We start from the raw sequence: 12,345 nt of genomic DNA, 5'->3' as shown, positions 1-12,345 counted from the left end.
TGTTCTATCCCAGGAGGGAACGGAAAATGGGACAGTACCCAGCGTGTGTGTGTGTGTGCGTTTGTGTAATTGTATGCGCATGTGTGTGCGTGTGTGGAGGAGAGGGGTGTCAGGTGGGGGAGAGAAAGGAGGAGGGGGAAGAAAGTAACAAGGGAGGACTGATGGAAGAATGATTATGTGACTGGCCATCTGGACCGCAGTCAGAGAGAAGCTTAAGCCCTTTCACCAGAGAAAGTGTGTGTGTGTGTGTGTGTGTGTGTGTGTGTGTGTGGTGTGTGTGTGTGTGTGTGTGTGTGTGTGTGTGTGTGTGTGTGTGTGTGTGTGTGTGTGTGTGTGTGTGTGTGTGTGTGTGTGTGTGTGTGTGTCTGTCTGTCTGTGCGTATGTGCGCACGCGCTGTGTCTGTACAGATATCTGTGTATTTCTCCCCATCCCCAGGTAGAATTAGCATAAACACACACATACACAATAACATGAAGCCCCAACGCAGTCGGACACATTCACAGACGTCCTTCCTCCTAATCGTTTGTACACTTTAACAATTAGCCTGCTAACAAGTTGTTACTACGCCGTGCCCCTCCCCTCTATCTGACTGCCTAATTGAGTCAACTGTATCTGAGGAGAAACCCTGTGCATAGTTACTATGACAACACGACACGGAGGAACCCAGAGGATACCAGTGTGTTCTGTTCACCTCACAGTTACACCTGACTGTCTTCATCTCAGTGACCCCTTCATTATGGAGCTGACACTACTACCTCCTACCTACCCAAGCCTCTGGGAAAAGACGGGAGGAGGGGATAGCCCACTGTCTGTAAAAGTCTGGATGTAATAAGTCGAGATATATGCCACTTAGTAGACACTTTTTTCCAATGTGACTAACAGTAGATTTTACTGTAGGATGTACAGTGGGGAGAACAAGTATTTGATACACTGCCGATTTTGCAGGTTTTCCTACTTACAAAGCATGTAGAGGTCTGTAATTTTTATCATATGTACACTTCAACTGTGAGAGACGGAATCTAAAACAAAAATCCAGAAAATCACATTGTATGATTTTTAAGTAATTAATTTGCATTTTATTGCATGACATAAGTATTTGATACATCAGAAAAGCAGAACTTAATATTTGGTACAGAAACCTTTGTTTGCAATTACAGATATCATACGTTTCCTGTAGGTCTTGACCAGGTTTGCACACACTGTAGCAGGGATTTTGGCCCACTCCTCCATACAGACCTTCTCCAGATCCTTCAGGTTTCGGAGCTGTCGCTGGGCAATACGGACTTTCAGCTCCTTCCAAAGATTTTCTATTGGGTTCAGGTCTGGAGACTGGCTAGGCCACTCCAGGACCTTGAGATGCTTCTTACGGAGCCACTCCTTAGTTGCCCTGGCTGTGTGTTTTGGGTCGTTGTCATGCTGGAAGACCCAGCCACGACCCATCTTCAATGCTCTTACTGAGGGAAGGAGGTTGTTGGCCAAGATCTCGCGATACATGGCCTCATCCATCCTCCCCTCAATACGGTGCAGTCGTCCTGTCCCCTTTGCAGAAAAGCATCCCCAAAGAATGATGTTTCCACCTCCATGCTTCACGGTTGGGATGGTGTTCTTGGGGTTATACTCATCCTTCTTCTTCCTCCAAACACGGCGAGTGGAGTTTAGACCAAAAAGCTATATTTTTGTCTCATCAGACCACATGACCTTCTCCCATTCCTCCTCTGGATCATCCAGATGGTCATTGGCAAACTTCAGACGGGCCTGGACATGCGCTGGCTTGAGCAGGGGGACCTTGCGTGCGCTGCAGGATTTTAATCCATGACGGGCGTAGTGTGTTACTAATGGTTTTCTTTGAGACTGTGGTCCCAGCTCTCTTCAGGTCATTGACCAGGTCCTGCCGTGTAGTTCTGGGCTGATCCCTCACCTTTCTCATGATCATTGATGCCCCACGAGGTGAGATCTTGCATGGAGCCCCAGACTGAGGGTGATTGACCGTCATCTTGAACTTCTTCCATTTTCTAATAATTGCGCCAACAGTTGTTGCCTTCTCACCAAGCTGCTTGCCTATTGTCCTGTAGCCCATCCCAGCCTTGTGCAGGTCTACAATTTTATCCCTGATGTCCTTACACAGCTCTCTGGTCTTGGCCATTGTGGAGAGGTTGGAGTCTGTTTGATTGAGTGTGTGGACAGGTGTCTTTTATACAGGTAATGAGTCCAAAAGGTGCAGTTAATACAGGTAGTGAGTGGAGAACAGGAGGGCTTCTTAAAGAAAAACTAACAGGTCTGTGAGAGCCGGAATTCTTACTGGTTGGTAGGTGATCAAATACTTATGTCATGCAATAAAATGCAAATTAATTACTTAAAAATCATACAATGTGATTTTCTGGATTTTTGTTTTAGATTCCTTCTCTCACAGTTGAAGTGTACCTATGATAAAAATTACAGACCTCTACATGCTTTGTAAGTAGGAAAACCGGCAAAATCGGCAGTGTATCAAATACTTGTTCTCCCCACTGTATATGACCTTGGCCTTGGCCAACTGAGGAATATGTGTGTCAACAGGCCATGTTGGAGCCTAGCAGAAGTGACCTGTGTTAACACAATGAGCTGGCCAGGCTCCAGGCTTAGTGACTGAAGGAAGGCTTACTGGATCACTTGTTTGTTTGCTAACACAGTTGACCTAATCTAGTGGCCACTGGCCAGCTACGCTAGCGAAGAGAGATAATTCATCAAGAGGGATTGTAGTTTGAAGTGTGATTGGGCCACTAGCCACCCTAGACCCTAGATGTGGTGTGTGAGAGTGGACTCCAGATGTTATGGAGAGAGTAAATGGCATGCAAGGATTACTTTTACAGCTTTGAACCAAGGCATCTATACTCCATGTTGGCACCAAACATCAAACATTCCATGACAACAGACATTCTAAATCACATTTTCTGTGGAACTGTCTTCAGAGACTAATGGAAATTCTTTGCTATTAAAAATGATTTGAATAACAACTTATAACATACCCCCCCCCCCTCCAGAGGACCTGTTGCCGTTTGGTTTCCCCAGCATTGACATGGGTCCTCAGCTGAAGGTGGTGGAGAGGACCAGGACTGCCACCATGCTTTGTGCTGCCAGCGGCATCCCTGACCCAGAGATCTCCTGGTTCAAAGACTTCCTCCCTATAGAACCCAGCTCCAGCCAGGGACGCATTAAACAGCTGCGCTCAGGTAAGACAATTGGGAATGAGAGAGAGAGAGCGAGAGAGAGACAGAGAAAAACTATACATACCTCGGCCTAAACATCAACGCCACAGGTAACTTCCACAAAGCTTTGAACGATCTGAGAGACAAGGCAAGAAGGGCCTTCTATGCCAACAAAGGAACATAACATTTGACATACCAATTAGGATCTGGCAAAAAATGCTTGAATCAGTTATTGAATCCATTGCCCTTTATGGTTGTGAGGTCTGGGGTCCGCTCACCAACCAAGAATTCACAAAATGGGACAAACACCATATTGAGACTGCATGCAGAATTCTGCAAAAATATCCTCTGTACAACGTAAAACACCAAATAATCCATGCAGAGCAGAATTAGGCCGATACCCGCTAATTATCAAAATCCAGAAAAGAGCCGTTAAATTCTACAACCACCCAAAAGGAAGCGATTCCAAAACCTTCCATAACAAAGCCATCACTTGCAGAGAGATGAACATGGAGAATGGTCCCCTAAGCAAGCTGGTCCTGGGGCTTTGTTGACAAACACAAACAGACCCCATAGAGCCCTAGAACAGCAACACAATTAGACCCAACCAAATCATGAGAAAACAAAAAGATAATTACTTGACACATTGGAAAGAATTAACAAAGAAATTGGCCCTAAACAGACAGTACACAGTGGCAGAATACCTGACAACTATGACTGACCCAAAATTAAGGAAAGCTTTGACTATTTACAGACTCAGTGAGCATAGCCTTGCTATTGAGAAAGGTCGCCGTAGGCTGACCTGGCTCTCAAGAGAAGACAGGCTATGTGCACACTGCCCACAAAATGAGGTGGAAACTGAGCTGCACTTCCTAACCTCCTGCCAAATGTATGATCATATTAGAGACATATATTTCCCTCAGATTACACAGACCTACAAAGAATTCGAGAAACAAACACAATTTTGATGAACTCCCATATCTACTGGGTGAAATACCACAGTGTGCCATCACAGCAGCAAGATTTGTGACCTGTTGCCACAAGAAAAGGGCAACCATTGAAGAACAAACACCATTGTAAATACAACCCATATTTATTTATTTTCCCTTTTGTACTTTATCTATTTGCACATCGCTACAACACTGTATATAGACATAATATGACATTTGAAATGTCTTTATTATTTTGGAGCTTGTGTGAGTGTAATATTTACTGTTCACTTTTTATAGTTTATTTCACTTTTGTTTATCCATTTCACTTGCTTTGGCAATGTAAACATATATTTCCAATGCCAATAAAGCCCCTTGAATTGAATTGAGAGAAGAGAAGAGAAGAGAAGAGAAGAGAAGAGAAGAGAAGAGAAGCGAGAGAGAGAGAGAGAGAGAGAGAGAGAGAGAGAGAGAGAGAGAGAGAGAGAGAGAGAGAGAGAACGAGAACAACTCTTGATGGACGTCTAGTTTAGCCTACAGCACAAGCAGTAGATCTGAACTAATGTCCTTGAAGCCCTCTTCCAGTTCAAATTAGTTTATTTCTTCTATGTTTCTGGAGAGAGCAGAGCCCGTATCCACAAAGCATCTCAGAGTAGGAATACTGCTCTAGGATCTGTCCATAACATTTTATTAATTACGATCTAAAATGCAAAACTGATCCTAGATCAGCACTCCTACTCTAAGATGCTTTGTCAATATGGGCCCAGGCTTATTGTCTGGGCATGTCTGACTCAGCATCCATCAGATAGGAGGGTGACAGGACAAGAAAAGGACTCTTGAGTTACATTCACATTGTCTGAGTTCCCCTGTCCTGACGTCTCTGTGTCAGGCTCAGTACTGTGTGTTATGACAGGTCCGTCTCTCTGTCATATTTTTCTCTTTCCATCGTGAGGTTTTGTGTTTGTCTTGTGTTTTCATCTACAAGTGGATTATGTGGTTTGAATAATCCTCATATTTTATTTTATTTTTTAATTTTACCTTTATTTAACTAGGCAAGTCAGTTAAGAACAAATTCTTATTTACAATGACGGCCTACACCGGCCAAACCCGGACGACGCTGGGCCAATTGTGCGCTGCCCTATAGGACTCCCAATTACGGCCGGTTGTAATACAGCCTGGAATCTAACCAGGGGGTCTGTAGTGACGCCTCAAGCACTGAGATGCAGTGCCTTAGACCGCTGCGCCACTCGGGAGCCCAATGTGTGCAGATGTATATAAACATATACACAGAAACATACAGTACGTGAACAATTGAAAATGACAAATCTAACACTCTTGATATAAGGAACACATTAGAATGATCTTGAATGTCCCTGATGGGAAAATTGTCTTTCCAATTGTATGGCCAAATTGTTAGCTGCATAACTCACATGATATCACACTACACAAAAAACAAGATTGGAGTGCAAAGCCACATGGAGAACATGTATCTAAACAAAATTACTGTTTTCTTTTCTTTTTGTTCCTCTCTATAATCTTCAACAGCCTTTGGTAAGTATTACTCTAACCCTAGCCATGCCAAAACCCTTAGGCTATGTCCATAAGACTGCAGTCACTACACCATTAAAGCAGTGTTCCCCAAATGGTGGTTCAGGACCCATTGGTGTCCCACAGCAAGTTCCTTTTGGTTTTGGGTCACAGTTAAGGACTGGACTGTGACTAGAAACATGATTTTGTTTATTTGGTGGGTCACAAGAATGCTCAAAAGGCCTTTAGTGGGTCACAAGGCATTAAATTCCCTTTATGATACTGAGTGAGTCCCTCTACTCCTTTCTGTCCAGCTGGTCCCTCTCCTCGCTAGGCTCAGAGTATGTCTCCACACACGCGCACGGACGCACACACATGCACACACACACACACACACACACACTCGTGCACGGATGCACACACATGCACACGCACACAAAAACACACACATCCATCCATCATCTCCCTGAAGGGGGTATAGTGATGCATATGGTCCAAGGGTCATAGTCTTCATACCTCAAAAGTGGCGTCTATTTTCTACAGCCATCTGTTGTGTAGATCCTTCCAGCTATATGCATTAGCAGAATTCTGTAGGCCAATCCTCCTCATTAATTTGGGTTTGAGGCTTCCAGAATTAACCCTAATGTATAACGTGGGATTCACATAACAGATGGTGTGCAATATGGACTCAGTTTGACATTACACCACTTTGACATGTGAAATTGCCTGACAAATGTTGGGTTTGGGTTAACTATCCCTTGGGTTAGTGATGATGGACTGACATCCCTCCAATTAGATTTTGGGCGGGGGAGGGGGACACTAAAAGCACATGATCAACTCCATAAAATCTGGACTCCACCCCCCACTAGATCAGGAGCAGGTCTTTGAACCAAGCAGCTTAGTTTAGTGAACACGTGGAATAGTGAAATAATCTCATTCAGGGCCAGTCAGTCATTCACAACTGTCTGAGTGGCTTATTTTCCTTTTTTCAACACCCTGGTTTCCTATATACCTTACCATTGTCGACCACTCCAATTGGTGTATGTGTGTGTGTTTGTGTGTGTATCCATCTGTGTGTGTCTGCGTTAATGAGTGTGTGTGTCTGCGTTTCATGATGTGTTGTCTCAAGGAGAGTGTGTTTTAATGCTATATCTTTCTACCTCTCTTTACCTTCCCCACATGAAAAAAGACTACAGTTTACTATAGAATACTACAGTACTTACTGATTAGAATTCTGTAGTAAACTCTAGTATACTGTAGAATACTATACTACACACTGTAGTATCCCTCGATCAAGTCTAGTACTTACTATAGAATGTTGTAGTATACTGTAGAATACTATAGTAAACACTATAGTATTATCAGAAAAAAAGCACTGTAGTAAATACTACAGTATTGTCCGTAAAAACACTACAGTCCGCAAAAACACTACACTTTTTTTAACTATAGTAAATACTACAGTTTCCATCTGCATATACCCTGCCCATTCCCCTCCCCCATATCCCAGTTTGTGCCAGCCATAAGTTAGAAATCTACATGCCAAGTATAGACCATATATTGTGTTCCATACAGGTTATATGTTCAGAACCCAGTCCTACCTACCTACCTACAGGTTATGAAAAATCTTATATTTTAGCACTTCTCCAGTATGTTTCCTCAAGGAGAAATCCTCCACTTCTATGTAAAAGATTATCAAACAAAAACACTATAGTAGACACTGCAGTAATGTTTGCAAAAACACTACAGTAATTACTACAATATACTACAATCTGCAAAAACACTACATTAATTACTATAGTATATACTACAGTTTTCTTTTACTACAGTATTTATACTATAGTTATCAAATCAAATGTTATTGGTCGCGTACACATATTTTGCAGATGTTATCGCAGGTTCAGAGAAATGCTTGTGTTTCTAGCTCCAACCGTGCAGTAATACCTAACAATACAAAACAATACACACAAATCCCCAAAAAATTAAGATAGGAATTAAGAAATATCAGGACGAGCAATGTCAGAGTCCGGAATATACATATATGTAATACCCTTGTTAAAACCAAGTATAGAGTTTATACTTCTGACCCACTGGAATTGTGATACAGTGAATTATAAGTGAAATAATCTGTCTGTAAACAATTGTTGGAAAAACTACTTGTGTCATGCACAAAGTAGATGTCCTAACCGACTTGCCAAAATGATAGTTTGTTAACAAGAAATGTGTGGAGTGGTTGAAAAACGAGTATTAATGACTCCAACCTAAGTGTATGTAAACTTCTGACTTCAACTGTATATGTGACCGACCACCTCGATTCGGTTCGATTCGGTCCTATGTAGCAACATTTGAAATTGTGTTTTTTACACTGGATAAAAGTAGAGACTCAGAGCTAGAAAATGTTATATCATACACTGCAGTTGAGGAACAATAGGAAAGTAATTCTGCTTTGAAAGTTGATAAACTTGTAACCCCACTTTTGAGAAAATGGCCCGTGAATGTTTTGGTACACCTACTGGAGAGCTTTTCTTTGTCTACACCCATTCAGCATCGTTCACACCCTCTTAAGCCTTAGCCCCACCCATCACTTTAAGGTTTGAGGCCATGTGAGGCCATGTGCTAAACAGAGTGAATATGGTAGTGTAGTAAACAACCAAAGATTTCAAGACAAAAATTGGTGAAAGTAGTTGCAAAACGTAGTAGTAAAAATACATGTTATCTAGTCCTTGGCCTATATCCTAATCTGACTTTGCTGCAGGTCATGTTGTTCTTCACATTACCGTCTCTGGTAAACACACACTATATCAAATAAAATCTACATTTATTTGTCACATGCACAGGATACAGAAGGTGTAAACATTACAGTGAAATGGTTAGTTACATAATGGAGTCTTTTGTTTAGACATTTAGCTAAAGCTAACCAACTAGGTCCAGTGTTAGCTAGCTAGCTAACGTTAGGCTATAACTAGCAATGCAAATAGTTTCTGAGATACTAATAATATTACTACACAGATCATACACGTAACGTTAGCTAGCGATCCAGCCAGCTAATGTTAGCTAGCTAGCTGTACACTTTAACTTGCAATGAAAACTACTTTCTGACAAAATTAGAAACTTATAATATCTGAAAATGTAGCTACACTCTTACCAGTATACATGGATGAACGCTTCTCCCTCTGTCATGGATGCCATGGTTGCCCATAGTTTGAAGATGTAATCCGGAGACAGGTGTTTTATACAACAGCCTCCTGTGTTCTATTTTCGACTCTCTCCTCATTTGGCAATCATCTCTCTGCTTCCACCGGGCATTCCACTGATTTCAAAACTCGGTCAACTTCTTCTGTTACAACAACACTGTTGATCGCTGTTTCATCCCCCATCACTGTCATTAGAAGACTCTACAATGTCTGGTTCAATGAAAATGTTTTTAGCTAAATCAGGGATTTCCTCATCGTCTGATTCATTTTCAGAGTCAGAGAGAGTCAGCATGGCACGATCGTCCTCCAGAAAGTAGTTCATCACAACTTTTTCCCACTGATCTTTGTCGATAGCGCTATTAACTTTCTGGCAGCAAATCAACACACGTTTTCAGTTATGAAGGATATATATTTTTTAAAGACGCGGTAGAAGGATTATTCACACATACTGAGCAGCTCATGTTATAGACAGAAGCAGGCTACATGGCCTGACCAATCCGAACTCATCTCTCGGCATGTCCAGCCCATCCATTATCTCAGCATGGCTAGCAGGAAGGTTCCTGTATTTTCCCGTGGCTAAACCAACCAGGCTCGTAATACATTTTTTAAATTCATATTTACAGATGGCATACAAGTTTCATATGTCGTGACGTTACTTACTTTAATGTATGACTGTTATTTATCGAATCACCTATCTATGTTTAATTGTCACTCGATTAAATTAATCATGTAACAATTAACTCATTAGGAATTTGGGGCACCACAGAATAAGTTGTTTAACAAGTTACCATCTCCCGAATTAAACTCTTAGAAGATATATATGTTATATATCGATAAGTCACTTATTAAATAATTACCTCTTATCAGTCTCATTCTAAACGTCGCATAATCCTTGAACCTGCAAGAACCCTAACCTTATTGATGAATCAGCAATACACAAATTGGCTTAATTATTTATTTATTTACTAACTAACTAAATAATAACACTATACAAACACACAGGTTATTGATTACTAACGTAATACAATGAAAACAGGTCCCTAGTGGACTGGACAAACATTAGCATGAATGCTTGGGTAGTGGAGGGGTCAGAATGGAAGGGAGAGACAGAGATTCAAACTATCGTAGCTACTTTGGAAACTACGCTCATAGTAATCATAATACTTATGCACCCTAATAATCACTCATTCGGATTAGAAATGCAACATGTATTTACGTGTTGCTGTCCTCGATAGTTGAGTTGATGATGTAGGACTCTGGTTTGCCCACCAGAGATCTCAATGTCCTTTAGTGAAAGTTCTCTAGACGACTAGGTCTGGTGCATGCCAGCTTGTCACGCCCTGGCCTTGAGAGCCCGGTTGTCTTTAGTTGGTTTAGTCAGGGTGTGAATTTCTATGTGCATATCTATCTTCCTCGCACCAAACCAGTGGTGTGTGTCTCCAGTCCGGCACGGCCCGTACCTGCTCCCCGCACCAAACCAGTGGTGCGTGTCGCCAGCCCGGTACGCCCCGTATCTGCTCCCCGCACCCAACCAGTGGTGCGTGTATCCAGTCCAGTATGGCCCGTACCTGCTCCCCGCACCAAACCAATGGTGCGTGTCTCCAGTCCGGCACGATCCCGTGCCTGCTCCTCGCACCAGACCAGTGGTGCGTGTTCCCAGTCCAGCTCCGGTCAGCGGCTCCACTCCGGAGCCAGAGCAGTCCGCTCCACCGGTGTCTAGTCCAGCTCTGGTCAGCGGCTCCACTCCGGAGCCAGAGCAGTCCGCTCCACCGGTGCCAAGTCCAGCTCCGGTCAGCGGCTCCACTCCGGAGCCAGAGCAGTCTGCTCCACCGGTGCCCAGTCCAGCTCCGGTCAGCAGCTCCACTCCGGAGCCAGAATAGTCCGCTCCACCGGGGTCCAGTTCAGCTCCGGTCAACGGCTTCACTCCAGGCCCAGACGTCAGCTCCTCTCCAGGTTCGGGGCCAACCACACCAGGGTCCAGACAAGGCTTGGTGCATCGTGGGAGGAAGGAGAGGGGAAGCATTGCGCCGAGGTCCAGACCAGACCAGGGGTGCAACAGGGAGGCAGAGAGGGAGAGGTCGTCACGCCCGGAGCCGGAGCCGCCTCCGAGGCTGAATGCCCACCCGGACCCTCCCCTAATGAGTCAGGTTGGTGCGGCCGGAGCAGTCAGGTTGGTACTGTCACGCCCTGGCCTTGAGAGCCCGGTTGTCTTTAGTTGGTTTGGTCAGGGTGTGAATTTCTATGTGTATATCTTGTTTTGTATTTCTATGTTGGCCAGGTGTGGTTCCCAATCAGAGGCAGCTGTCTATCGTTGTCTCTGATTGGGGATCATACTTAGGCAGCCATGTTGCCTACCTTAGTTGTGGGATCTTGTTTGTGTTCCTGTTAGGCTTGTTGTGTGTATAGCCCATAGGACTTCACGTTTTCGTTGTTTTGTTATTTTGTCAAGTGTTTATTTGTCTTAATAAACATGTACGCATACCACACTGCACCTTGGTCTGACCCGTCTCTCAACGATCGTGACACAGCTGCAGACTGAAATGATAAGGTCTAGAGCATTGTCTTCTTTTTCACCTTGTGTAGAGGTTGAGAGTTTCCGATTTTCTCCATTTCAAACGTGTGGACTAACGTCTCACGTTTTCTGGTCTTTCTGAAATTCAACCATTTGCAACGTTTAGCTCACGCTTCACGTCTGCTGGTCTAAAGAGTTTCAACCATTTTAAGCCGTGGGGCTTGCTGGTCTGGTAGAAATTTAACCATTTGCAACGTTTAGCTCACGATATACATCTGCTGGTCTAATATTTAAAAAAAATTCAAGGCTTTTTATGCACTCGTGGTAAAAGGGCCGTTCAATCATGTTTGTGCTCATCTGGGCGTGGCCACTGACTGAGAACAAATCAATATGGAAAACAATAATCTCATCTAGAATGCCAAAATCACAATGTTATTTTCACAAAAGTATTATTATACTTAATAATTTGTTTTATACAACAATTAGATGCAAACCTCATAACTGGGACGTGTACCCACCCAGAGATACAGTTATGTTGTCTTTAATGACATCACAACATAGTAACGAATTTGACATGATTGTTCTTTAAGTCCCCACCAACCATTTCCCACGTACTTTTAAGTAGGAATATTGTTTCATTATCCACTTTCGTATGTTGGAGTTTTGGCAGGAAGACTTCCTTTGAAAACAAATGGGTCCTTTCTCCCAATACTTCATGGCAAGGAAGAGAAAGTCTGCACGGTATTTACGACCGGTCATAAAACTGGCCCCCAGGAAAGGGAGTGTTCAAACATTTGCCTAGCCGGCATGTTTGAACCTCAACCCATGAGGACAAGTCATGACACATATTAAGGCACATGAAAGTTCACATGTTCCAGAAGATATTTCTGCCAAAAACGCATTTTGATAAAAAGAATAACAAAAACATTCAAATGCCTCTCCTGTGAAGTAGTGACCTGCAACATATGCCTAGCTTCTTGAAACAGTTCACATACTGTAT

General features: G+C 43.1%; 1 protein-coding gene across 1 annotated transcript in view; it reads left to right on the top strand.

The window, feature by feature from the left end:
• LOC123481562 (receptor-type tyrosine-protein phosphatase S-like) overlaps positions 1-12,345 on the top strand; it is a 141,728-nt gene that overhangs the window by 63,330 nt on the left and 66,053 nt on the right. The window contains exon 6 of the mRNA XM_045206038.1: positions 3,022-3,270. Coding sequence (XP_045061973.1) covers positions 3,022-3,270 — 249 coding nt within the window. The remainder of the gene's footprint in view (positions 1-3,021; positions 3,271-12,345) is intronic.

This window comes from Coregonus clupeaformis, chromosome 21 (genome assembly GCF_020615455.1).
Source record: "Coregonus clupeaformis isolate EN_2021a chromosome 21, ASM2061545v1, whole genome shotgun sequence".
Lineage (NCBI taxonomy): Eukaryota > Metazoa > Chordata > Actinopteri > Salmoniformes > Salmonidae > Coregonus > Coregonus clupeaformis.
Note: the sequence above shows the minus strand (reverse complement) of the source record. Positions and strands in the feature narration are given on the sequence as shown.